At 48.4% G+C, this 26,450-nt stretch overlaps 2 protein-coding genes across 8 annotated transcripts in view; both read right to left on the bottom strand.

The window, feature by feature from the left end:
• The window catches only part of HOXA3 (homeobox A3), a 20,464-nt gene extending 1,363 nt beyond the window's left edge, over positions 1-19,101 (bottom strand). Inside the window, exons 1-4 of one of the 7 annotated variants that reach the window (XR_005700696.2) lie at positions 17,075-17,477; positions 5,170-5,758; positions 2,480-2,535; positions 1,031-1,096 (exon numbers count right to left, since the gene is read on the bottom strand). Coding sequence is in view for 6 of the 7 variants with exons in the window: in XM_040063313.2 (XP_039919247.1) it covers positions 2,949-3,718; positions 5,170-5,641 (1,242 nt within the window). In the remaining variant the exon portion in view is untranslated. Of the gene's footprint in view, positions 1-1,030; positions 1,097-1,905; positions 3,719-5,169; positions 5,759-9,307; positions 9,434-13,062; positions 13,321-14,793; positions 14,897-17,074; positions 17,478-19,067 lie in introns of those variants that run through there. The other 6 variants (XM_040063313.2, XM_040063305.2, XM_040063340.1 and 3 more) reach the window with 6 other exon arrangements.
• Positions 19,102-22,536: 3,435 nt separating this feature from the next.
• On the bottom strand, positions 22,537-24,899 carry HOXA4 (homeobox A4). Its single transcript, XM_040063404.2, is given in 3 exon segments — positions 22,537-23,733; positions 24,281-24,577; positions 24,580-24,899. Coding segments are annotated over 3 exon segments (909 nt in total). The 5' UTR covers positions 24,863-24,899; the 3' UTR covers positions 22,537-23,404.
• Positions 24,900-26,450: the final 1,551 nt, after the last annotated feature.

Here is a 26,450-nt window from a genome sequence, read left to right as displayed (position 1 = left end):
GGTGCCTACGTTTTCTTTTCTCTGATTTTTTTTTTTCCTTTTTTTTTTTCCCCCTCTGGAAAATATTTGGAATAAGAGCAGGATGACAAATAATAAAGAGAGGGGTTTGGACTTTAACCAGGCTTTGTGAGTAAAACCTGTGTGGGTGTCTCTATTCTGCACATTTGTTTCTTGTGGTCAGTCTAATACAAAAACCACCTGGAACAAAACCTTTGCAGAAAGGACGCTAAATTCTTGGGGAAAATCAATTACTGCTGCCTCCAGGGGGAATCTTTTAATCGGGCGAATCTTAAATGCAAAATTACAAATTCTTATTTGCAACCTACGGGCTCGAAGAGAGGATTGAATACAGTTTATGGAAAAAAAGGGGGGAAAATCCCCTGTATTTTTCTTTCTTCGGGGTGGGAGGGGAGTGAAACGCCAACTTCCTTCTATTTGAACATTTCCCTAAATGTAATTCGTGGTGCTAAAGGAACCACGCAGTAAGTATCGTGACTGTACCGTTACCTTTTGTTGTATCTAACCTAACTGATCCGAGAGCTGGGGCGGGGGGGGCGGCTTGAATTTTATACGGGTGCTCCTTTGAAACGAGCATTGTCTGGCAATGTTGCTAAAATGCTTCCTTCGCCTACAAAAAAAATCAGTCTCTGGTCTGTATTGGGTAATAATCGGGTTTCAGTAAAAAATATTAGCCTACATAGCCTTTCCTTCCCCGGTTACATGTCTATATATACAATAAACAGCACGGTATAAATCTATTTGCTGTCCTTTTCTTTGACTGGGCATGCTTTATCTATTTATGCAGAAAAGCTCTATATAGATTCACGGATGCATGACAATGTTTCAGCATCAGGCAAGGATGGTTCTGGGAACAAGGTAAAGCCCAGAGATTAATATAATATTTCAGCATGAGACCAAAATGGCGACATTTTTTTTCTGTGCTCTAAAAGATACAGATGGTGAACAGCGTGCGTTATTATCTACACAGCATAAGAATATGTCTTTATAAACGTGCAGGGGTATATTTTACCTAGTCTATTAAGGTCCGTTTTGATTTATCTTTCAAGTTTCAATCTAAAAATTACGGACATATCACCTGAAAGGAAGAAAAATCGGATTTAAGCACAAGCTCGCATGTTTCTCCATTCTACCTCGAGCCGATCGGGACCGGGGACCCCTACGGGTGCCCATTTGGGGCCGGGACGGTCGCCCTTCTACAGTACCGTGTCCCCCCCCTCCGACACAAACACACACCCGCACAAGCATCCACACCCTCCCGCGGGAAGGAACGGAACACAAGGCTCCCCTCCCCCACACCTTCAGGCTGCCGTGGGAGGAAAGCCGGCTCAGCAAGAATGAAATCAGTAAAATATATTAAAAAAAAAAAAAAAAAAAAAAAAAAAGGGGGGGGGGGGGGGGAAGTGGGGGGAATAGGGAAAATAAAAAGGAAAGGAAAAGGGGAAAATGGCGGGGGTAGGGGGGGTGGATGGCGGGGGGTGTGGTTGGTGGTGGTAGCGAGTGAAAGGAGCAGCCAGCGGGGCATACAACCCCCCAGCGCATTCGCGGTCCGGCCGGACCCTGCTCTCCCACCCTGCTCCCCAGAGCTGGCGGGGCTCCGCAGTCTCCGCCGCCCGGCCCGGGGTGCCAGCCCAGCGACCAGGAGGCCCCACCGCGCCCGCGCCCACGCGGGGCTTTATCCTGAGCTCCGGTGCCTGTGCTTCCCACACACGCCTGTACACCCACAGCCCGGGCTGTCCTCCCGGCGCTGCTCCGCGGCCGTTCCCCAGCGGACCCCGCGGGGAGGGGGCGAACCGCGCCCGCCGGGCACCGCGCAGCGGGCGCGGAGGAGGCGGCGGCCGAAGGCCCTGAAACCCTGCTGGAGGAAAAAAAAAAAAAAAACCTCTCTCTCCCTGCCTATGAAATGCCCAAAAGGTGTCGCGGGGCCCTTCGGGTGAGCAGATGCTCGTGTAAGTTTACAGACGAGTTTCCTAGCTCCCCACGTCATGAAGGGCTCTCCATTCCCCTGTGCTTTGAAGAACATGTTCTTAACTCTTTATTATTCAGAATAAAACTTTATTTTTTTTTCCAGAACGTGAGCAGCAAGGAATGTATAACTTTCAAAACAAATCTAGCCTTTTCAGCTTCACACACTTTTTGCCTAGCTGGATGTTACAACCATAAAGTATTCAAACCGTGATCTTTTTTTCCCAGTTTTTATTGCATCGTCATCATCATTATTACCACTATTTTTAATAAAAGGAGTTAATAGTTTCCTTTCAAATGATATTTCTAACACGTGCCAATATGCCATCTAATATATGGCCTCCTGAATATTCAGGGTACAGATATTTTATATATATATAAATATGAACAAATGGGGATAAATAAAATTTTAAACACTTAGATTATTCAATGTTTGCGAAAAAAAAAAATAAATAAATCTGAATGTTCACCAGCATACACACACTGAAAGACTTACACGTATCAGTAATTGTCCAGGAAGTCCCTGTCCAAGCGCTTTTGATGTCTTTCTTGCTATTTAAAAGAAGTGCAATAAAAAAAATTGCTTCCCCGTGGGATCAATCATGTACGAACAAATTCACATTTAAGAATTCCTTTTATAGAAAATTTGTTCATATACCCTGTTTTGATAAAAGTGTAGAAGGTAAAGTATAAAGCCTTTGCATACTCCCAAAGTGAGACACAAGGCTACAGTTCAAGAAGATAAATATCCACTAGTGAAACTATAGAGCAATTCAAGCAACAAATATTGCTACGTCACATAAACTAGAAAACGCTTGTACGAAAGGAAACAAAACAAACCAAAATGAACAAAGAAACGAGAAGGGAAGGGGAGGGCACATGTCGGGGGGAGGAGAGAGAAAGGGAAGGGATGAGTACTTTCCAAAACTTGGGGGCTTGGTGTTCCTCTTAGTGACTCCTGTCTCTTACAGATGAGTGAGTTTGGGCGCTTCCTGAATTCTTCCCTGAGAAGGATGGTGAGCGGTAAGGTCTGTGTATGTTGGATGTGGATCACAAGGTCCATGATGGTGATTGTTGGCCATCGGCCCAGCCCCGCTGTAGTCCATGTTGGTAGAGGGGGGGTGAGGGAGATGAGTTAGACCAAAGATGGAAGGCCCAGAATTGGTCATGGTCTCCACGTAGTTGCCCCCTACATAGACGGGGCTTCCCTGTATGTGTGGATTCCCATAACCGTTGCCTTGAAGAGGATGAGTATCATATTCAGGTGTCACAGCTGCTGTCCCCGTGTATCTCTTTTGAGGAGGTGGGCAATTATTAAGAGGAGCAGTATACGATGCAGGGATGCCATAGGTGTTTTGATGAGGCTTGTTAAATGGTGGAGGCGACTGGGGCTCGTAGGGGACACTGTTTACTAAAGAATGCATAGAGTTTAGATATCCCCCAGCAGCTGGAGGGACAGGACTTCTGCTTGGGGACTGTCCTCCTGAAGAGGTCATCATACCCTTCCCCTTTTGATCCTTTTTGTATTTCATTCTGCGATTTTGAAACCATATTTTGATCTGTCTTTCTGTGAGATTGAGCAAATTAGCCATTTCTACCCTTCGTGGCCTGCAAAGGTACCTATTGAAGTGGAACTCCTTTTCCAGTTCTACCAGCTGGGCACTTGTGTAAGCTGTACGGGCTCGCTTAGAGGAGGCTTGCCCTGGAGGGCTTTTATCACCAGCACAACTCTCACCTAAGTAAATCACACAAAGAACATAATCAGCAGGGTGAACCTACACATGGCACCATGAGAAAATGGCCAACAACACCAGCACCTGGAGAGTTCAGCTCCCAAAGTCAAGATGGATGCCCACGCATGCACCGAGTACTCCCCTGTGGCATGAGCTCAGTTGCGCCAAGCTCCAAGCCTCTAAGGAGCTCCTTCACCTCAGTAGTGTCACTGCATGACTACACTTGCTTTCTTTCAGAATGACAGCATGCAACATATCTTGAGCTTGGTAAGGAGGAGCAAGGAAGGTTCAGGGAAACACAGTGAGATTTAGAAACTCGGAACTCTGTCTCTCTGCTGACATAGTGGGATCAGGGTCTTCAAGGACTAGCTGTTATCTGCTGCTGTAAAGACCTAAAGCCCTCTTTTCTGAAAGCCCATATATATGTGTGTGTGTGCATATATATGTACATCAGCTACAAATGCCTGAATACAAAATTTTAACATATAAATATAGAATTGTCAGTATAGTGGATTTTTTTATCATGTCCGGTATATAGCACAAACATATGGTAGTGATTTGGAATAATAATATATATAAAGAAGAACATACTGTAACTAGGCTTGCATACAGAGATATATTTAGATGTTGCTGCTTTTTAATAAAATAAATACATGATATGGAAGGCTGTAAACAGCAGACTGGCAAAACATTTGCTAAAGTTTTGAAATCTATTTCCAAGGCACATTTAAGCAAAAAAGAGGAAGAAGTCAGAATAAGCCTGACTTCTGGGCTTTGGAGCTAGCACTGGTGTTATCAGTTTGGGTTTCCTAGAGTAATAAAAGCTTTGATATACACTTCCATCCCTCAAATAATGTTTTATGGGCTGAAGTTTATAGCACTCCAGAATGATTTTTTGTTTACCAGGCTTGTAACTTTGCCAATCAGCTTATTAAAATAGGAAGAGGTTCTGGCTGCATGCAGGGCATTGATCCTGCCTGCACATGATTATGAGCTATTTTATTCCTGTTACACTTCAGCAGAGATAGGTCACTGTCTTATTAATCTAACAGCACCATGCCAACAAAGTACTCGGGACAAGCCTCTGGCTTAAGGCCTGGGCTGCTCCACACTGACATGATTTACTGAAGAGAGGATTACCTAAGAAATGTGATAGATGCTGGAGGGCACAAGTGGTTCTGCCACTAAGAAGCAAAGTCAGTTCAGACCCATTCTGCAGGGCTGGGGAAGTTTTGTATGGGATGTGTTTTTCACTGAGCTCTCCTCAGTGAATAAGCTGAGTGATGGCAAGCCCTTTCCAAAAGTTTCACGGGGTCAACTCAGAGGGTAAAAAAAGCCCCCACCCCCCTTCCCTCCCCTCCCTTGAAGTGAAAGTGGGTAAGACAGCCCTCCTCCCCACTGGATGCCTAGTCAGCCCAGGAATACCCAGGGAGAAGGGGAGCGTGTTTCGTACCTGAACTGGAACTGCTGTTTTTCTGCTTTGTGTTTTGCCGAGACTCTTTCATCCATGGAAATATCTGTTTGGACACGGTGGGTGAGTTAAGAGCTGGGCTCTTGGTGGAGTTGGCTGGGGCAGGGTTGCTGCTGGCATTTTGAGATGGTGAGGTGGAGGACGGAGGTGGAGGTTGTGACTGCTGGGCTGGAGGCGGCTGCGGTGGAGCCTGTGGGTCAGCGAGGCTGGGGGGCTGGAGAGTCTGGCTGGGGAGGGTCCTCATGCAACTCTCACTGATGTCATTGGCCTTGTGGTGGGACACAGAGCTGCCAGGAGACTGGAGGGAGCACGCGGGGCGGTGGTACTCAGTTTCCACAAGTGATGAAGATGGAGGATATTGCTGCTGACTCGCATTATAAGTGAAACCATTTGCTCCTTGGTAGGGGTAGGCACCATAGATTGCAGAGCTGTCGTAGTAGGTCGCTTTTTGCATTTCGTTGTTTCCCAATATTTATTTCGCAAACTGACAGGGTCTTGACACCCTCGGAGAATAACATTGGCACCCCTCTGTCACGTGGCACTCTTCCTCCAATGGCCTCTCCGGGCAGACCTGGGGTGTGGGGAGAGCAGAGCAGGGTGAAGAAATGGTACAAATCCATCTTACTTTCAATAGCTAAGTGACATGAAAGCCATAAAAGAAAAAGTGGTCAGCAATATTTAGCAGCATGACTTGGCCTCAGGCGTGGAGCATTTCGATATAAAAGCTGCCTGGATTTACTGGCGGCTACAAATATGTGCTTTGCTGCACGGGGACAGAGGCTTTCTAGGTTTGTGTTTTTTTAATATTTCTTTCTTCTTAAGGAACAGAGCAAGCGGGTTGATCGTTTATCACCAGGAGGCTGTTTTAATACCGGTCTCTGAGATAAGGGTGATCGAAGAATCCGTAATGCAAAGGGGCCGGGCTATTACCTCAGTCCAACTCTAAGATCAAACCCTCTCCTTTTTAACCAGCGTCGTTTTATTTTTAGCCTTTCTCTTCTGGTTACAGCTCTTCATACAACTATAAAGAAATATATGAGATGGTTCCTGTCTACGTGTGGCAGGGGGCAGGAGCGGGGTGGAAAGGTTTCCTAGGCAGGGATATTTAAACACCCCGATCCCAAGTGATGGATTTTGGCTTGTCAATGAAATGCTCGATAGGAAAATAAACGAAGCAGGCACCTTCTCCCCTCCGTGCCCGCACACCACCCCGAGCCGCCCAGGTCACGCACCCCGGCAGGAGTGGTTTCTGCCCGGGCGAGCCCCGCCCGCCGCCCGCAGCGGCTCCCTCTCGGTCCTGGAGCGCGGCTTGGGCCGCTCCACGGAGCCCCCGAGCCTGCCTCCCACTCGCGAGTGGGTCTGGAGCTTCAACTGCTCCCAGCGCCGTGCAAAGCCCCTTCAGCGAGGCCAGCAGGGGCGGTCGTTGGTTTGGTTTTTTTCAGCAGTTATTTTCAAGACACTAAGTTTTCGTGGAATCAGCCAGATCCTACCTGTTAAAACATGATGGATTGGGGGAAAAAAACACACCAGAAACCTGAAAAACCAGCGTTCATCTCCATGACCACGGCTTGAACTTTCCTTCCAACTTAGCGATAATAGGTTCTGTCTTAGAAACTGCTATGTAATTTGATGTATGAGGGTCACTTCGCTGGGGAGAGGGTGGACACAAACTCAGAGAATGCTTCCCCTGCCCAGGCGAATCCCTTCCCCCCCGCCTTTTTTTTTTTTTTTTTTTTTTTTTTTTTTTTTTTTTTTTTTTTTTGTCACCCATCCTCCTTTCTTTCTGGGATTTCCCCACTCCCCCCACCCCCCCGGCCCCATCCCCCCCGAAATTAAAGTATTCTCGTCACCTGCCTGAAAATAACTAATTAAAGAATTGCCCGTATTAATGAGAGAGGAGACCTGTGCCTAACCTCCGATCTAGGAGGTGCTTCCACACGCGCTCACATTGTTCTCAGAAACTGAAGTGTGTTCCTCACAGTCCCCATAACCCTTTGCTGGCAAATAACCACGACTGTTCAGATCAGAAGAGCCTCTTTCCTTTTACCACTTTCCTTGTACTTAAGCAGCTGGATATTTCTTCCCCGAAACATCTAACGAGGACAAATGCTTAGGGGCGAAAAGCCTTACACAACACAAGCACCAAACGAGCTCATTCTACGCCTTTCAAGTTACACAAGTTCTTAGAAAACAGTATTCCCTTTGTTAGATCGCAACAAAATGAAGGTAACACACCTACAGCAGGGCGGTTACCCTGTTATTGCACTAATCAAGCTCTTTGGATGCTATTAAGCTAATAAGCCGATGGAGATCTGAGGCGCATACACAATTTCCAGCTCCTCGCCTCTCCTTCCCTGCGCTATCGAGGCCTGGTGTGATTTTTCTCAATTCCTTTGAAAGAGAGACTATAGACACCACTGCCAGAGGAGAAGGAGGAAACAATCAGCCAGCGGTGATTTCACAAAGGCACCCGCCTTTCATGACCGCGACACCAAACATTTCACCTTCCTTCGGCCGCTGCGAAGTTTTGTGGCGCTGGCAGGACGCGCAGCGCGGAGCGAGGATGCGGGGTGCGCTGCTCCCGTAGCTGCCGGCCTGCAGACAATAGGCAACTTTACTTGGAAGGCAAAATATTATTGGAGCTTCGGCCGTCAGCCAGCGAGTTTAAAAAAAAAAAAAAAAAAATCAGATCCCGAGTTTGGGTTCTCCAAGTTAATCACTTCCTACAAAGTTATAGAGAAGCAGGGGTAACCTGAGGAGCTCCCGGTCATTCCAGGAGAAAGTGGGAATAGGGGGATTAAGAGCGACAACGATCACGACAGCGTCCTAACGGGAAAGGGGAGAGGAGGTGGATTTGCCATCCCAGCCAATGCCTGGGATGGGAAGAGCTCTCCTCTCCCCTTCGAAGACAAAAACGCACGTCTTACAAACACAAACGGGCCCCAAATCTTTCCAATGCCTGTTTTATCGTCTCCGTCTCGGTTTGTGCAATACACGGCTTTGCACTTTACCAACTTCTCTCCCCCCACCCAGGCAGCCCAGAAACAGCAGATGAAAGTTGCTTGGAGAGGCAAGTCCGCTTGGTTTCTCCCACTCCCCACTTCAGCTCTTTCCTACCCTCTCCTTCCCTGCGCTTCCCCCCTTCCCAAGTACACCAGATCTTTACCCTGTGACACCCAAGTGAGCCCCAAACTCTGACTCTAGGACGAAAAACCAGGCAGCCCCCCTGAAAGATTTCCTGAAAGATAAAGACAAAGTTGAGGGAAGGTGGGGGGTGGGGGGAAGAGAGGAGAGAGAGCTGCCTGAACACGAAGTGTAAGGGTATCAGTCACTGCCTGGAAGGAAGCCCCAGCTTGTGAACTCTTCTTGAACCGACATTTAAGTCTACGGTCATAAATCACTGGGACATAAACTCCGCCATTCACGACTGATAGCAGCGTATTTGTGGCCTGCTTACCTTAACTTCTGACGACTGAGGCGGAAGCCAGCATGCTCTCTCTCTCTCTCTCTCTCTCTTTTTTTTTTTTTTTTTTTTTTTTTTTTTTTTTGAGGCGACACAACCCAGAGAGCAGGGGCTGTCTGCCCCAGCTCGATCCCCGTGGCCGCGGGGAGGGTACCGGCTCAGCTCATCCGCACCCGGCCGGGAGGGGCGAGTCCTGCCCCGCACGGGATGGGGTCGGCTGCTCCGCACACCCGCCCACCCCGCTCCCCTGACGCTGCAGGCTGCGCACCCTACCCCGAGCCCGTCCCCGGCGTACCGGGCTCCCCCTGCGCGGGGCACTGAGGACGGAGATGTTTCCCAGGGCTGCTATGGGAAGGGAAGGAGAGAGAGGGAAGGGGGGGAGGCTGGGGGGGGGGGGGGGGCGCGGAGGGGGGAAAAAAAGCAAAATCTGAAAAAAAAAACGGAAGAAAGAAAGGCTGCCGCCTGGGGAAGCATGGGGCAGGGTGGGGGCTGGGAGGGAGCGCAGGAGCACGGCAGTGAAGGAGTGCGGCCCCCCCGCACCCGGGCGTCACCGAAGTCCAGGAAAATTATGCTAATGAAGACAAACGGCGCTCACAAAGGGTCGCTCTCACCAGCCTCCAGGGTGCTGCTGTGGGGGTTTGAGTTTGTCCCTCTTACCGGTGGGCTCGGGGGGCAGCTGCAGAATAGCCCCTCTGCCGCTCCCCACTGCCGGGAGCCCCGCACAGCCCCGGCTGAGTCCCGGAGAGGGGAGCAAAGCCCGGAGAGAAGGGGCTGGGTCCGGAGAGCCAACCGAAGCCCACCAGGATCCCCGCTCTGGGCGATGCTTTCAGAGCCACGCTGGAAATCATTAGAGTTACTAATTATTAACTCATGCATGCGTGAGCGCACACACACACAGATGTACACAGAGACACCCCCCTGCCCCCCCTCAAGTCTCCCCAGCGCCCGGGACGGGCACAGAGGCGCTCCCGCACACACATGTGCTGCACAGACGGGTCGGGGTGCCCGCAGCGCCCCGTGGGGACGCGCGGGCGGGAGCCTCGCGTGGACCCGGGCCCGGCGCCGCACAGCTCGCCTTCGCCTTCTTTCCGCGGCACGGCTGGGGAAGGCGCTCGCCTCTTTCCTCAGCTCCGCGGGTTTTGGGGGTGGTGGTGTACCCCCGGGTTCGTGACACAGAAACGCGGCAGCGTGCAAACGAGAACTTAAACGAAGTTGCAGATCCCGCCCGTCTGGCAGACGGTGATGGAGCTCTGGGCTCTGCGAGTTAAGCAGAGCCTGCGAATAAAATCTAGGTGTAAACTTGACATTACTTGGTTAATTAAGGCATTATAAATATAACTAGCCCGCTTAAAGCACGAGGGAACCCAGCGTCATCTCTAAACACAAACAAAGCGAGGGGGAAGCGAGAAATAAAAAGCACTATAAGGCTGGGGTGGCCTCTTACGCATACCAATGGTTTTTGTCATTTATGGCTATGCAAGATTTATGGCTTCGTGCACCAAAGCTGTAAACAGAGCACTAAAACAGAAAACACTTGCTCCTTATGGCATAAGTGAGAAGGCACCACATGAAAGGGGAAGCGGCCAGCGTAGGAGGAGAGAAGAGGCAAAAATCCCTCGTATGCGTTTTGCTTCAAACAATCCTGTGAATGTTGCTTTGGAAGAAAAAAAAAAAAAAAAAAAATTAAAAAAAAAAAAGAAAAAAAAAAATAAAAAGTCTTTTTAGTCAATAATCAACCCCACACTTTCTTCTAAAACTGCTGATCTGCCATTCGCCCACTTGCCCGGGCAAATACTGAGAGGCAGCGCTGCGCCCCGACGAAGCCCCCGGACCGGCGAGGAGGATTTGGACAGGGAGAGAAAAGACTGGGACTGCCGAAACCTGCGGATACCGGGGAGCCTGCCGGTTTGAGGGGCCCCGCCGAAAGCCGGGCGAGTTTTTCCTAGGAGTGCATTTCAACTTGGGAGCCATCTCCAGCGGGATATTCTGACTAAATGTCTGTATTTAAGAACGGGGAACGGGAAGAGGGGGGAGGTTTTTTTTAAATGAAAGGATATGTGAGGACTTTAACCGTGAGAACTGAAGTGGTTCATACGAATATGGAAGTGTTTCTTCCATTCATCTTACTGCCTGCAAAGAGTATTTTGCGAGATTTCGCCAATTAGTCCCATTTCCCCACGCCCCCTCTCTCCCCTAAGAGGTAATTTTAAACATGAGAAGATGATTTTTTGTTGTTTGTTTTATGTCTCCTATGATGTCGGGATAAGTGTCCCAGCGCACAGATCCCCGCTGCTTTTATCTGTATTTCCCTCCCAGAGGCCGAATATTTTCTTTCTGCTCCATTCCGCGGAGAGAGATAGGGCTCAGCTCGGGGAGGGACGGGCAGTGTTTGGGGCTGATTTCTGAGTCAGAAATGACCTGCCTTTTCTCCCCGAAGAGTCCCACTCTATGGCACTCCCTCCCCTCCCTCCCCCCACCTCCCCTGAATTACTATTTTCCGAATAAAATAATGCCTGTAAAGTGCCTTGTCCTTGGATGCCCCGAAATGGAAGAAGGCAGCACCATAATTCAGGGCTGGTTCTGGGGGATCTCTTAGAGATGAAATAGCAAGGCACAGAGTTGAGGGAGAAGGGGGCCGTTTCTGGAAGTGATGCCTGTCCAAGTCGTTAGAGAGTTAGGAGGGGATATCAGCTGAATTAGAGAAGGACTGGACAATCGAAGCAAGCCGTGCTCAATCTAAATTGTTATTTATATTTTCCAACACCAGAGAGGCAACGCACTCTTCGCTATTTGCTCAACAGACTGAAGTTATTTACACAACTCGCCGAAATTCTCCTTTCCTCCAGAACTCTTCTTGCTTTCTTTTACTCTAGAGCGGGACTGTATTATTTATGAGTGTTTTAACTGGGTCAATATGCATCCAAACTGGGTCATAAATCAGAGGAAAGGCTGCCAAGTAATTTAGCTGCAGTTAAAGCTTGGATTTTATTTTGAGGCACATTTTGGCCCATTTCAAAATACGGCAACTCCAATCTTGGCTTTTAGACACACAATGGGAGCAAAAGAGCTCTCCTTCCCTTGCTGAAGAGAGAGACACTGTGCTTCAGTCGAGAAGGGGAAATAATATTTATTTGGGTCCGTTCTGCTTCGAGAGCCGCTTTAAAGAGCAGGAAAACGTAAGACCATCCCGAACACCGCCCTTGAAGGTCTCTGCAGAATGGCCGCGAATAGCTCCGAGTGGAAATAACATTTTTTTTGTGTGCTCTCAGCGGAGTTTTTATCGTCGTTCACTTTTCTCCCTCTCTCCCTCTCTTTCTGCCCCCTTAGAAGACGAGCAAATGCAAACAGCGCGTAACTGGACGCAAAATGGCTCAAGAGGAATAAACGAGAGGCATGGAGCGAACTGGAGGAAAGCCAGTCCCAGGGCTCCAACCTCTCCCAAAGCCGGGGCACACTGGGGAAATACGGTCTCATTTAGCATTTTGCCCTCTTTGGATAGCTAAGTAATCTTTCATTTTTGTCGTTTAAAGTGCATTTATATCTATGCATTCGTATTGATAAGTACACGCAAATACTTACATATTTATATATATGGATATATCTGTATTTATGTAAGCGACGGCATGGATATTAATTTAGGGCTAGTATATGTTCTCTTAGAAGATACTTTCCACTCCTCTCCTTTTTATCCTCTCTTTCCAGATCCCCGTTCAGAGAGGCAGAATAAAGCCCCACATTTTCAAGGCTGATTTATTGTTAGAAGCCGTGCCTGGCTCTGGGTTCAGTTCCTCCTCACCGCAGAGAAATAAAGAGGAGCGCCGTGGCTCATTTGGGAAGGGGAAGCTTTGCCATAGAGCTGAGCACTCATGCAGCGCTCCGCGCACAATAAACAAAGTACCACTAAAGCATCATAAATAAAATGGCAGCACGATCGCGCAGTCATCGATTTACGGAGCGGCAGCGGCCGAACAAACACCCATAAAACAACAACGGCCGCCGCACACTCGAGCACGACCCCGACCGAGGAGCATCACACACCCCCCACATCGTTTTCTCCGACTCGCCCAAATACATAAATAAACAAACACACAAATAAAAATACTTGAATAAAATTAAGGGGGGGGAATATTCAAACACGACAATAAAAGAGGCTTCCTATCTCTAGCCGGTCATAAATAATGGTAAAATGGCAATCGAGGGGCTGTAGCTGAGGCAGCTGGCCATCAACAGCAGTGTGGGATCTCTATGGAGAAAAATAAATAAAGAAGCAAACTCTGCCTGCTCTGCTCGCTGCGAGGGTAGAGTTGAATATTTACCACAGCAAATTGAAACAAAGGGGAAAGCAGCCTGGCTCCGGGTGCACACACACCCGCACGCACACACACGCACTCACTCCAGCCTCTGCTACTGACCTTTGCCTCGAACAGCAATAACTCACCACGTAAATGAACAATCAACGGAAATACCTTAAAATAAAATCCATCCTTTCTAACGAAGCATTTCGTCCTCTCGTCTCGACAATAACCTTTCCATAAGGAACGAAAGCTGTCAGCGAAATGGCCAGCTCTTGTGGGGACGGATGGGGGCAGGAGGGAAAAAAAAAAAAAAATAGAAAGCAGTGCTTGCTCTGAACAGAAACTGGAAAAGCGTAATCGCAGACGGAGCCAGACCGGGTCTCCACTCCAAATGCCACAATAATGCGCTGTATTATGTGCTCACGTGGTCATACGTCAACTTAAATCCTTTTATTTGAAATAGGGAATCATTGAAGGAACAGGATTTCTTAGCGCGAGCCTTCGCTTTTTAAAGCCTTAACCCAATATGTTAAAGAAGAATATTAAGGAAAGAGGAAAAAAAAATCTAAGAGATGCAGATGACTGTGGGGGGAGATTGGTCTGATTCTCTTTCCTCCCACACCAATATTTCTTTACACAAAACCCATTGGAAGGTAAGAGGAATACTTATAACGCTGCACTTTGACACTTAGCCTAATTAAGCAGCGTTTGCTCCCCAGGCCCGCCACTCTGCTCCACGTCGCACGTCCTCTGCAAGCCCCGAAGAAAGCCCAAATCTTAATGCTATTATTTCCAGCCCCCTTCTAAACGGGACGATTACCAGCCTTCCCCCCACCCCCAGCTCCCTCTACCCTGCCATTGTACAGGGCTTGCTCAACTCCCACACGCTACATCAGGGCTCCTGTAGAAACTAAAAAGACCTATAATTACCTGACAAAGGCAAAATAGAGTCTCTTCTAAGAGGCTAGTTGATTTTTGTCCTCGTAACACACTATGAAGAATACACCTTCCCTCACTGGCGTGCCTCTGAATTTTGCAAAATCTTTTGGGACCTTGCTGTTAAACCTGTGCTTACGCATTTCCTATACAGCTAGTTTGAGTGATGCACAAAATTATAGGTTTCTAACGTTGGGGGGGAAAAAAAGAAAAATGGGGAGGGGGAGTTCTTTGCCTTAGGGGAAAAAATTAAGAAAAAAAGAAAAAAAGCAAAGTTGTATGTGGCCCGTGAGCCAGGCAGCTTCGCCTGTGTGTGAACCCATCACATCTTCCCTGTAAGATTGTTTAACTTGTGCTATTGACACAATAAGCTAAACAAACAAAAGAAACCCTCCACACACGTAACTTTTCTGGAAGGAGTCAAAGTAAATCAGTTAGTTCACGCTTTTAACGTGCTCCTGGTTCAGTTCTGTGACTCTAGCCTTGTGCATCATCGTGTATACACCCTTGCCTAAATCTTTCCACCATATCCCATGCGCTCAAAGAAGCTAACTACTTATCCCCTCTTACTGTTTCACCTACACTTCATTGAATAGAATGGAAGAAGTTTTCTTTTTAAAGATGACTTTTAGTGTTATGGACAAGTCTTACTATACTCTCGCCTGCATTGTGTAAGTGGGCCGCTGGAATGTAAACCCATTCGTAACAGTGTACAGTAGTGGCATTGCAGCAAAGTCAGCATGACGTTACAGCAGGAGAAAACTTCACAATTTTTCACATAGAAGTGACTAGGCTAATACCAGGATACACATATATTATCCCTCACTAGGAACTGGAATAAAAACTACTTTTTTTTTTTTTTTTTTTTTTTTTTTTTTTTTAAAGAGAGGGCATTAGGCACACTCAACGTACCCGAGTCTGTAACTATCAGCACGCCTGGTAACTCCACAGCTTCTTGTAAACCAAGGCTGATATTTGCTTGAGAAGGATACACGGCCCTTTTAAATTTGGTGCGTTTACATCCCATAGAAGAAACACACAGAGAAGTTCTTCTGCAACAACGAAACTGAAATTAATGGGGAATGGAGCAGATGTTGAAAAAAGCAAAGCAAACCTTTCTTGGGGCTGTTGTAAAAAGTTATCGACTGCTTTGCATCAAAAGTAGAAAGATGGTTTTAGAAGTTACAGTCTCGAGCAAATAGAAACTACAAAAGCAATAAATCACAATCATAAGTCATCTGAAATACCTTAACGCTAGCTGTGGCTATTGGCTTCAAAACCCTGTTTCTGTGAACATCTTTATTGGTATTAATGGTCAAGTTAATCCTAAAACTACTGTTTAACAATTAACTTGGTGTATATAGCGGGGCAACTAATTAATTCTTAAGAAAAGTAACTTCTTGACGTGTGAATACCTTTCACACAGTGCTCTTTGGGAAGGCAGAAGGGGGAGTCTGCCTAACTTTGAGCTGTCCTGAATTGCAGCTGAAAACTATTTCTTTCCGCCGAATTTGGAGAAAGTTTTCTTTGCTCTAGTTGCGTGATTACGAGGTCTCAGATGCAAATTCAAATGGTCTTGCGAGTCGAAGGCGCTAGACTTCCCTCGCCACCCCATTTATTGCTTTGTTCCTGTTCCTGGACACTCAACGTTGTGTTTTATTACCTTGATGATTTGGAGACCCGAAAGGCTGTTTCTAGTAGAAAAAATGTGGAGTTTATCAGTAGGTGTGCTACTGATCTTTCTGTGCTTTATACACACGGCCTCGAGCTGAGTTTAAATTCCAGCCTCAGTAACAACAAACAGATCTGAGTTCATAGCGTGCCTTCATTAAGGGAGACCCTTTGTGCCCGTTCCGGCATTAATAGCCGCTCTTAGCATCAATGCTATTTGAAGTTACCTTAAATATCACTAGGTTTAGAATTTTTACTGTGCTTCAAGTTTACTTTTATGCCAGTTGGTAAGAGGTGTGCCTATCACTCCCATGTGGAGACGAAATAGGAATCACCCGTACGATATAAGTACTTATTTCCTCGCTACCTCCAAAGATTTGCAATCTGCTGGGACGCAGATCTGTTTACCTACATCCGTGCCTCTGATAAAGTTGGTCTTTGATCATTTCCAAGTAGATAAAAAGAGCAGCGTTATCGACTGTGCCCTTGTGAGAGAAGTTCTGCTCAGAGTCAGCTGAGTCTGCCGGTGTTGGGTCAGTTAAGGAATCCCAAATATCTCTGCCCGCAATGCTGTGGGTACATGCCACCGGAGGAAGGTTCCTTCGTACCGTGTTTTCGCTTTCAATTTCCGAACACAAGCGTGAATAGACGTTTGCAGCGCCTTTTTGTAGTTAAGATTTAAGCAGCTCATTAAGCCAACACAAAGAGCCCTTGTAGTCCTGTAATTTATGGCCGCTTTTAAAAGGTAGTAAAATACACTAATTGTACATCAACATCCAAAAAGAAGCAGGTAAATCTAGCAGGAGTTTGAGCTAATTCTATGTAATCCTCCCCTCTCGACGGCCGGCATAAAAAAAAAAAAAAAAAAAAAAGGTCACTATGGAAAGCATTTCTTTTCTCTTGCCAGAGGACCGAGCACATCAAGGACTTCGGCAACTTCGAACCGCCAGACACCGACCTCCACTCAGCGCAAAGCAGGCCAGGACGGACAAATACCGGAAATTTATTCGCGAACCATTCTGTTGTATGGACGCAGACAAAAATCAGGTTTTCTAACATCCCTACATGCACTTCTCGTTTGCAGGACTGGCTGCGGAGCTCCTCGAGGAGGAGGCGAACAGACAAGCCGCGATAAGCAGCCACTCAGTACCGAACTGGCTCCAACCCTCTCTCCCTCGCCCGGTGCCTTTGATTTCGGAAGGAGCTAAGAACGGACAAAGAAATTCTCTAACTCTTTCGCTCTTCAGACGGCTTTGCATCCTTCCTGTCCCCAATGCCTTTATAAGGATGGCGATCACTCAGGTCCCGTACACTTCTTTGTCTGCCCAGACACGCGCATTCACCACCCACGGAAGATGAATAGAGCCAATCCAGAAAAAAAACAACCCAGCTAGGTTAAATATTTATCGCAACAACAACAAAATCTCATTCCAGCGGTCTTGTTCTTCACGCAGGTACCAAGCAAACCGCATTCTTACAGCCGCCACCGGCGCAAAGGCAGCGGCCGCTGCCCGGCTCTTACCTCCTCCAGCTGCGCAGGGTTGGGCTGAGGCGCTCCCAGCTTCTTCCACCGCCCCGGCCGAGCGGCTTCGTTTCGGGGCTCCCTGTAAACAAGCAACAAACAGTTCCTTACCGGGGAGTGCAGGGGGAGGTATTTTGCTCCTTCATTGGCAATACATGGTTTGCCGGGTGCGCTGGGAGAGCCCGGAGAGGGGCGGGCGGGGATGGAGCGGGCTCGGGCTCCCGCGAGGAGCGTGGATTCCCACCCGGGTGAAGAGCACGGGGAGCTGAGAAATAAAAGCGTGCGGTTGTTTTGGTTGGGTTTTTTCCTTATTAATTTTTTTTTTTCCCCGTAGACAGCTATGCCTTCTGTCTCCAAGTGTTTGGAAATATTGTCATTCCTAACTCTTGTTACATGAATGTCTGCTTTATTTTCCTCTGGGAAACCTTTGTTTAGGATCATTTAATCAAGAACAGACATTAAACACAAGTCGTGGTGTTCATCTCTGCTGAATAAAACTCGGAAAGGGTTCCAGTTTAGATGCGGGGCGTATTGTGGTTGGGCTTTTATTCAAACGGTTAGCCAGGGCCCAATCCTGCCACCACAAGCTCAGTAAGAGACTAACAACTGACCTAAGTGAAGCGGGATCGGGCCCAAATGCTTAAAAAAAAAACCCCACACCCACACCATCAACGAAAAAGCCGACATAACTGAAAGCCATTGACAGAGGGGTAAAAACTGTGCTGCTTCTTTCCCTAAAATAAACAATATTACTAGGTCCAAAAATACAATAAGTCATTTGCATGCCACTTACTGAATCACTTCTACATATGAATTTGTCAGATATAATAATGTACCCCTGTATTCAGTCTTGCTAATAAAACCCATCTAACGCATCTTACAATCGAGAGTAAATGTAAATGCTAATAATTAAATAACACGGTTCTTGCTGAAGGGTGTTATCTGAGCCCTGGAAATATTAAGTCTGTCTTGGGAGAACTTTTCGAGCAGATACTATGCTTTGGTAATTTAGTAGTTCCATAATTACGCTAATAATTTTAAATTTGGTGTTGAACTCCAGTCTACATAAAATCATGCAATAATAGCCTACTAAACTGTTTATTGCTGTCTCATAAATTTGCGAGCGCTGACTGTTAAAATCTACTGGCAAACACAAAAGAAAATGGAAAGTTCGAACTGCAATCACAGAACCCGGCCTCTGCTTCCTGGGATTATTCTTAGCTCTACCTTTCCCTCCACTCGGCTCCAGCACAGGGGGAACCCCCTGGCATTTTAGGCTCAGAGTCGTACCTTAGCCGTTTTAATCCCTAATCAATAATCATGTTACAAACAGCAATAATCATCGATCAAGGGTGTCGTGACTGGGTTGTCCCACTCGTGTTAAATATGGAGCGTGTATCTGAAAATGGTGCCAGCGACTTTCTGTTATTTATTTTGGAGCTATTATGTCACGCTACCATATTTTACACTGCCACGGTCCTTTAAAGTATGCTGTTTCTTGAAAGAGTTGCTAAGTAGCAATAAAGCACTTTACAAAAACTACTACCTTTTTTTTTTTTTTTTTTTTTTTTTAAATTTTTTGTTGTCCCAAACTCTAATATTCATTGCGGCACTCTAAGATTGTACATAAATCGTTCAAACTAATGAGTCATAGAGAAATTCGCCTATGACTTTTCCTTTGCAATGCTCACTGCCTTTCCATTGCTTTTTTGGCCATGTATTAAGAGACGGTGATTTATTAACGCCAGGAAAATTGAACAAAGCAGGTCCTCCTGCACTGTGGCACCCAGCCTTCCACAGTGTGAATTAGAACATTATCAAGTGTGTTTGCCTCCGTAACACTTAATCACCAAAAGCCATAATGTGACCACAAGGCAGCTAAAACAAAGATTTAACATTTCTAAATATTAAACTGGTTAAGCAAATGCTCAGCAGACAAAGCAAGCACAAACAATTAAAGTCATCAAGCTAGAAATACACACTACCTACTTACCAACACAGACCCTATTGCTTGCTTAAGAAGTTTAGAATCTTTCAAGATAAATCAGGTAGGGTTTTTTTTAAGGGAAAAAAAAAAAAAAAAAAAAAAAAAAAAAAAAGAAAAAGAAAGAAGAAGAAAAACAAACTCCAGTAATAAGGAGTTGAGTTTCACTTCTGAGAGAATCACTCCTAGTGAGGACTGACGGCCGCAGATTCATTCCTGACTATCTGCATTAATTATTTAATGAGTCACGTGACCCTAAAGATTAAAATTTCAATATCTCCCCCAGAACAGACGCAACACCTTTATCTGCGAGCGCAGGGATGCTCTTACTTGGGTCCCCTAATCTCTCCTGCCTTTGACAGCTCCTCAGCTTCCAGGGAGAGCTCTGGGGCATTATTACCAGGGGTTCACCCCGTTCTGCACATCGGGCTGGGTCAGCTTTATACCCTCCGCCCCCCCCCGCACCCCCGCTCCAAATGGATCAGTTGAACCCAGACCGTCATTGTCTGCAGCGGGGAGAGGGCTCCGCGCCGCTGGCAGGGGCACGGGAGAGCATCAGGGCGGCACCGCACGGGCCGTGCGCCGCGGGTGAGCGCTGCCCGGTCCGCGGGCCCGGGCGGAGCCAGCAGGGCTGCCCGGGGCCGGAGGGAGGCGGCCGCGGAGCTTCCCCTGCCCACGCGGGGAGCCCCGACCCCAGCGGGACCCGCGTGGGCCGGGCCTGGGAGCCCGCGCAGCCCGGCGCGGGAGGGGACAGCCCTGGAGCGACACCCCGGGCTCCCACCCCGCCCCGCCGCGGCCCGGCCGGGCCGGGAGGCCGCGGACACTGCCAGAGAGAGCCTCCGCCTCCTCGGGGACGTGACGTGCTGGTCCCGGCTCGGGCGGAGGAGCGGGAACGGCGGGAGAGCCCGCGCTGCCCGAATAGGGCCCCGACGCGAGGCGGGGGGGCCGGGGAGCGCCGGAGCTTCGCTGCAAAGCCTGTCAGGATCTCCGCCGGGGTGAGGGCTCCCCCCACCCCTTCCTCTTTTATAAACACAGGACAAGAAGACCTGGGACTGCAAGCACCCTGGGAAAAAAAATATATGAAAGCAAATAAAAATAAAAATTAAAAAATCCCAGCATTGCGTAATCCCCCGATGCAGGATGGCCCTGGTTATTAAATACCACAAGGCGCTTGTCACAGTTCAGCTCCTCCTGTAATGAAACACCAGGTATAGCAAGAGCTTGCAGGAGAAACGAGGAGGGGGATCTTGGAAGAGGAGTATTTTTCTTGGTGGGTGGAGGGGAGGTGGGTGCCGGGGTTAACCGAGTGGCGTTCCCTGCTGACAGCAAATTGACTCTGAGGTGATTTGGTCTTTCTTTGAAATATTGACACACTTCCACTTCCAGCGTTTTGAGCTGTGCTTGCCTTTGTGGCCCGAGCAGATAAATCCGTGTGTGAGACACCGGGAGAGCAAGAGAGAGGGAGGGGGGAAGAGACATTTAGGTCCAAGTGCCGGATTAAAAAGAATACTGTCTTTAAAGGTCAAGGGTTTGAAGGGTCAGTCTGCTCCTCTAAAAAAAACAATTAATGGGATAGAAAATTTGTCCTCTCGGTGAACTCCTGGTTGCCTTAGCAAAGGGAGCACAATGCGAGAATTTAAACAGGACGATGTAATTTTTGAAGTTATTGTAAGGATGGGGGGTATTGGACGGGGAGCAGAAGGGCTCCCAGCCCGGGAGCAGCATTCTGCTCCCAGCACAGGCAGAAGGGGAAGAGAGGGAAGGAGAATTTACCTTAAACGATGAAAATCTGCCATGGGGTATTTTGCAGTCCGCAATTCAATCTCCAGCAAGAGAATGTACATTTTTTTAGCAGACAGACAAGATGCTGTGTCTTTACACATGACCACTTTTTTTTCCCCCAGGAAAATCCTTTGCGTCTTCACAGACTTTTCCAAGAGAATGCCTTTCAGAACCGCTGTTGAATCACAAAGAAGTATTTATTGTAGGAGGTGATTAATGATTCTCGCTAAAATTGCTATTTGCAGGGTGATTTCATTTCTCTTTACAATGGGACCAAACCAGGTTTATAGGCATAGGCTGCACACTAAAGAAATCCTGCACTGCCAGTTTATACGTTTCAGCTGGAATTTTGCTAATTTTGGCACTAAATACATTAAGGGATTCTCAAGCAATAAACCGAAAGAAGAGTTACACATTTGCAGTTAGCAGTTACCTCACATACAGCTATATATTTTTTTTCTCTTTATAAGGAGACAACTGGCGACTCAGGATTTAGTACACAGCAACGTGTGAGCAGAAGTGTGCTTTTCAGGCCTGCTCCTTGGTCAGGTATGGGGACAGCCGTGTTTACTGAGGATGTTTACAGCTGACACCTCCCTGATGCTGAACGTGTTCTGCCAGTGGCACGGCATATTTTTCTCTGGGATGGCACATATTCCACGGCTAGGCAGGGATGCTGGCACAACCTTTGGAACCTGGTGCTACCTCAACCAGAGATGATGATGCTCCTGGTCCTGGCGGCCTCACTTGTGTGAAGACAAGCACTGATTCCAAGAATCCATCTTATATGTATTTGGGTGAGTAAATAAATAAGTACTGGCCTTCAGGTCTTCCCTGGAAGATTTACCAGCACTTGAGCTCTTTTCCAAGACTTTTCCTACCCAGCTCAGTGCTACACCATGTTGTGAAAGCCCCAAGCAGGGCTCCCCGTTAGCAGCTCTGCTTCGCCTGAACTCCTTAGCTGCCTGGAAGCAGCAAGATGCACAGTCGGAGCTGGAACCAGTTGAATCCCATTTTGCCACAGTAGTTGTGACAATCTCAGTCAAAAAAGCCTCGTGAGTTGTATCCAAATTCATGCGTCTACCAAGGCTTTCTCAACACATTTTTAAATAATCTTAAAAAAAAAAAAAAAAAAAAAAAACCACACAAAAACAAACAAAACAACCCACCACCAAAAACAAAAAAACGGAAAAGGCAGCTTAAAAAGAAACTTTAGGTTACCGTTCATGTATTCCCCTTAAACAGCGCTAGCCAGCTAAGAAATCATGATCAGGAGAAAATGAATGAATAAACCACGACTGGCTAAAGATCTAAAGTGTTATCACGGCATGGGAGCTTATTGGCTCCCAGAAGAAGTACAGTTTCTCTTGTCAGGCAGCTGAGAACAGTTGCACGGCCAGCAGTGGACTCAGACTCATTCTGTCTAAGTCGGATAAAGAGAGCACCACTCACCTATACGATGAAGCAAGACCTTTCCTCCTCCTGCAACGCAATTTTTCCCAGCCACGCAAATAGGAGCCAGGAGGTTTTTCACCACATTTAAAATAACCATTACCTTATTGAAAAGATGGATCCAAGTCAAAACAATGTAATAAACTGTTGTTTTCCATTCCTGATGCCAGCACCAGCCAAGCACAAGGTGGATGAAACAGCACGTAGTGGACTTGTGTTTCAAGCGTTTAATTCTTTTGTACAGAATAATCTTTATTACTAGCATTTGGCACTATTATACATTACACCAAAAATCCACAAATTGTACATGGACCCAAACTATTTAGACGGTGCCAAATATGAAGACAGCAACAGCCTTTATAGCAATATTTTTTTAAATAAATGCAATAGGGCATGTGGAGAAAAACTAATAGATCACAGCTACTGAGGGGGCTACACTTAAAACCAGTTAAGTTACCTTTGATACATAAAACATTTTCCTTTAGACAGCTAAGGGGACTTTTTAATAAGCCTTTAGCCTCTCATGGACGTGTTCGTTCTCTCTCCCGTGCATGTGCACCATCACACACACAAGCACGCACAGAGAAATCCTTGAACACACCACAAAACAGCGCTATTCAAGACAACGCCTTACACAAGTGTCTCACGAGCTTTTTGCTTTGTTTCAAATGTGGGTTTTTTTTATTATTTTTAACGTGTTCCAAAAAAAAAAAAAAAAAAAAAAAAAAAAAAAAGAAAAAAAAAAGAGTCCGTCTTAGGTACAGAGAATTCATCCATGACAGCATCCAGCCCTCTCTTACACCGAGGGCAAGAGAGCGTTTCCATAAATAGAAAAAAATGATGGGCATGGAACCATTATCTATATACAATGTAGACAATCGTCCGGGTTTTGGTTTAAACATGTGCCCGTTCTTGGACACGTCTCGTCTTCCTTTTCTGCTCCTGTTTTGTTTTACACTGTTTGGTCCAAAAGGCCAGCCTCCACCTCGAGGCAGCTTGAAAACCTCAATAGATAGGTAAATATATATATCAAAACAACAACAACAACAACAACAACAAAGAAAGCCAACCAAACAAAAAAAGACCAAAAATATTCAAACAAAAAACCGTATTTATAGCGCAGCTGCGTTGGGTGTAGCCCCATCGAGCGGATGAGGGTGGCCCTGTGTCTGTGCTTTGGACTGCTGGCTCAGTGTGGACTGGTTTGAGGAGCGCATCTTTGTGTTGGGCAGTTTATGGTCTTTCTTCCACTTCATACGCCTGTTCTGGAACCAGATTTTGACCTGGCGCTCGGAGAGGCAGAGGGTGTGCGCGATCTCGATGCGTCGCCTTCTGGTCAGGTAGCGGTTGAAGTGAAACTCCTTCTCCAGCTCCAGGACCTGCTGTCTGGTGTAGGCAGTGCGAGACCTCTTGGGCTCCCCTCCGTTGTAATTGGGATTGACTGAAACGTGCACACACAGGCACACACATACACACGCGGAGGGGAAAGAAAGAGAGGGGAAGGGATGGAACATAATCATTATATAATAACTTGACACCGGGTTCACATAAGATACATAAACGGCAAGAAAAATTGTTTCCCAGCCTATCGACAGTGGGGACAATCGAGGAGCAATAAAAAATGGTGATGGGCATTTGGGTTAGAAGAAAAGCTTCAAAGACACATGGCCCAGAGCCACTGCAGGGCAATTAAATTTATGGGGGCTATAATTACTGCCCTAACAGTTTGGCGTCTCGTAAATCTTTTGATAAAGGACCCCGGATACAAAAGGTTTCTCACTTTTTTTTTTTTTTTTTTTCTTTCTTTCTTTCTTCCTTTCTTTCTTTCTTTCTTTTACTATTAGGAAACGCGAAGGGAGAAGGAGGGGAAAAAAAAAAAAAAAAGCCACACACGCAAAGACCCATCCCGGTCCCGGGGAGCACCCCCCCCCTCCCTCTTCCCTCCTCTGCAAGCGCATCCTCACCTCCCCCCGGCAAGGGCAACTCACCCGTGCTCACATGGATCTTCTTCATCCAGGGGTAGACCACAGGCTCCTTCCCCTTCAACCCGGGCAGGCTCTTGTCGGGCAGCAGCGGACAGGCGGGCCCGGTGCCGGCCCCGGCGGCGGGGGCCGCTTCGCAGCGGCGCTGCAGGGCATGGCCTGGGAGCAGGGGCTGGGGCGGGCCGGGGTGGCCCTTGGCGGGCGGCGGCGGCGAGGCGCCCGGGGGCGGCTGCTCGGGGCCCGGGGCGGCGCTGCCGGCGCTGCTGTAGCTGTAGGGCGCCTGGGGGTAGGAGGGTGCCTGCGGGGGTAGAGCGCCTCGGGAGGCGGCCCCGGCGGCCCCGGCGGCGCCGCGGGAGCCTGGTAGCCCGATTCCCGGCGCGGCCGCGGGAAGTACTCGGGCAGCGCCGGGCCCGGGTGCGCGGCGTGCAGGTGCGGCGGCGGCGGCGGCGGCGGGGCGTGCGGGTGCGAGTGGTGCGGGTGGTAGCTGGCGGAGCTGCCGGCGCTGCCGCTGTGCTGCGTGTATTCCTCGCAGGGAGGGAATTTGGGCTCGATGTAGTTGGAGTTTATCAAAAACGAACTCATGGTCATTAATTGTGAAGTGCAAAAAATACTAATTTTCTCGCGTTGTCGTTTTTCTGGGCTCGGCGAGGCCCCTCCCCTTCCCCTCCCTTTCCCTCCCCTCCCTCCCTCTCCCCTCCCGCTGCTGTCAAGTGCTGCCGCTGCCAAAGTTTGGGCCTCCAGCCCTTCCCCCCCCACCCCCCCCCCCCCACCCCCCCCCCCCCCCCCCACCCCCCCCCCCCCCCCCCCCCCCTTTCCCCGCTGCACTCCCCTCCCTTCCTCTCTTCCCACCCCTGGAGCGCCTACAACACACACAAACACACACCCGCGCACACACACACCCGCACCCCCCGCCGCCCCGCCACCACCTGACCGCCAGCGCCAATTACCGCGCGGGGCCGCGGACCCCGGATCAGGAAATGGAAGAGGGACGAGCGGCGGCAGGGCAGCTCCGCGCCCGCGGACCCTCCGCGGGGACCTCGCCTCCCCCACGGGCGGCGGCTGCCTGGCGAGGGAGCGCCCCGCGTCCGCTCCCCACCAGCATCCCCGGCTCCTCCCGCCCGCCGGCCCGGGCCGCGTCCAGCAGCGGCGGTGTCAAGCGAGATAGAACTAATCCGGCTTTGACAGTCTCCCACCCACCCGGCCCGCCCCAGCACTTTTTGTGTCTTCGTTCTCCCGTGGGAGAGTGTAGGAAGCGGGGCGAGGAAGCGGAGCGCAGCCCAGCTGCGTGATCCGGAGGGAGGCAGGCATTGCACAAGGCGTTGCACAATCCTTTTAAACGAGCCCGTCTCCAAACGCCGGGGCTGCGCGCAGGCAGAGGGCGGCAGCGGCTGTCGGGCACAGGCCACCGGCCGCCCTCCAGGGTCTGTCCCCAGCGCCCCGCCAGCGGGGACCGCGGGCTGCCGCGAGCCCCGGGGACAGCTTTTTGCCCCTTTGAAGCCGGGCTGATCGGAGGAATAGAGGCAAAAGTTAGAACCAAGGTCGCGGGGAGGCCGAGGAGAGTCCTCGAGGGGCTTGCGGTGTGTGAGGCGTAGAGGGAGCCTGAAAATAACGGGGAACAGAATGGGAAGGGAGAGGGGAAGACGGACACGACGGTGTCAAACACTTCCTACGGGCGATTACAGGGCTCACTGTGAGCATCCCTCCCCGCGGAGGAGAGCTTTCTGAACTACGAATTTAAGTCCGTTGGTTTGATGCGCCTCATCTTGGGTTTATTTCTTAATTTTCACTTCCATAAGAAATCGCTAGCGCCTTCGCAGAAGTAGCTCGCAAACCCTGGTGTAGGAGGGAGAGGGCACTCGGGCACGTCTACGTTGCTAAAACTGAGACTATTAACGGTACTTGCAGCTCAGGGGGAAACGAGGCAACCGCCCTGACCTTAGGTAATTGAAATTTGATGGTTAAACTAATTACGCTCTTATTCTAAAGGGGAAAAATGCTTATTTGAACGTCAGCTAGTCAGCCACATTTGGAGTAGGCACGATTTTTTTCAGATTTTTTTTTTTTTTTCATCCGTACAGGAAAGAATATAATAATATAGAAATATTTACCACACCCTTAGAGAATATAATTGCTGACTGGCTAAATCTCGTCTGCTAGTATGGGAAAATACTTCTAA

Source organism: Hirundo rustica, chromosome 1, assembly GCF_015227805.2.
Source record: "Hirundo rustica isolate bHirRus1 chromosome 1, bHirRus1.pri.v3, whole genome shotgun sequence".
In the NCBI taxonomy this organism is placed as follows: domain Eukaryota; kingdom Metazoa; phylum Chordata; class Aves; order Passeriformes; family Hirundinidae; genus Hirundo; species Hirundo rustica.
Note: the sequence above shows the minus strand (reverse complement) of the source record. Positions and strands in the feature narration are given on the sequence as shown.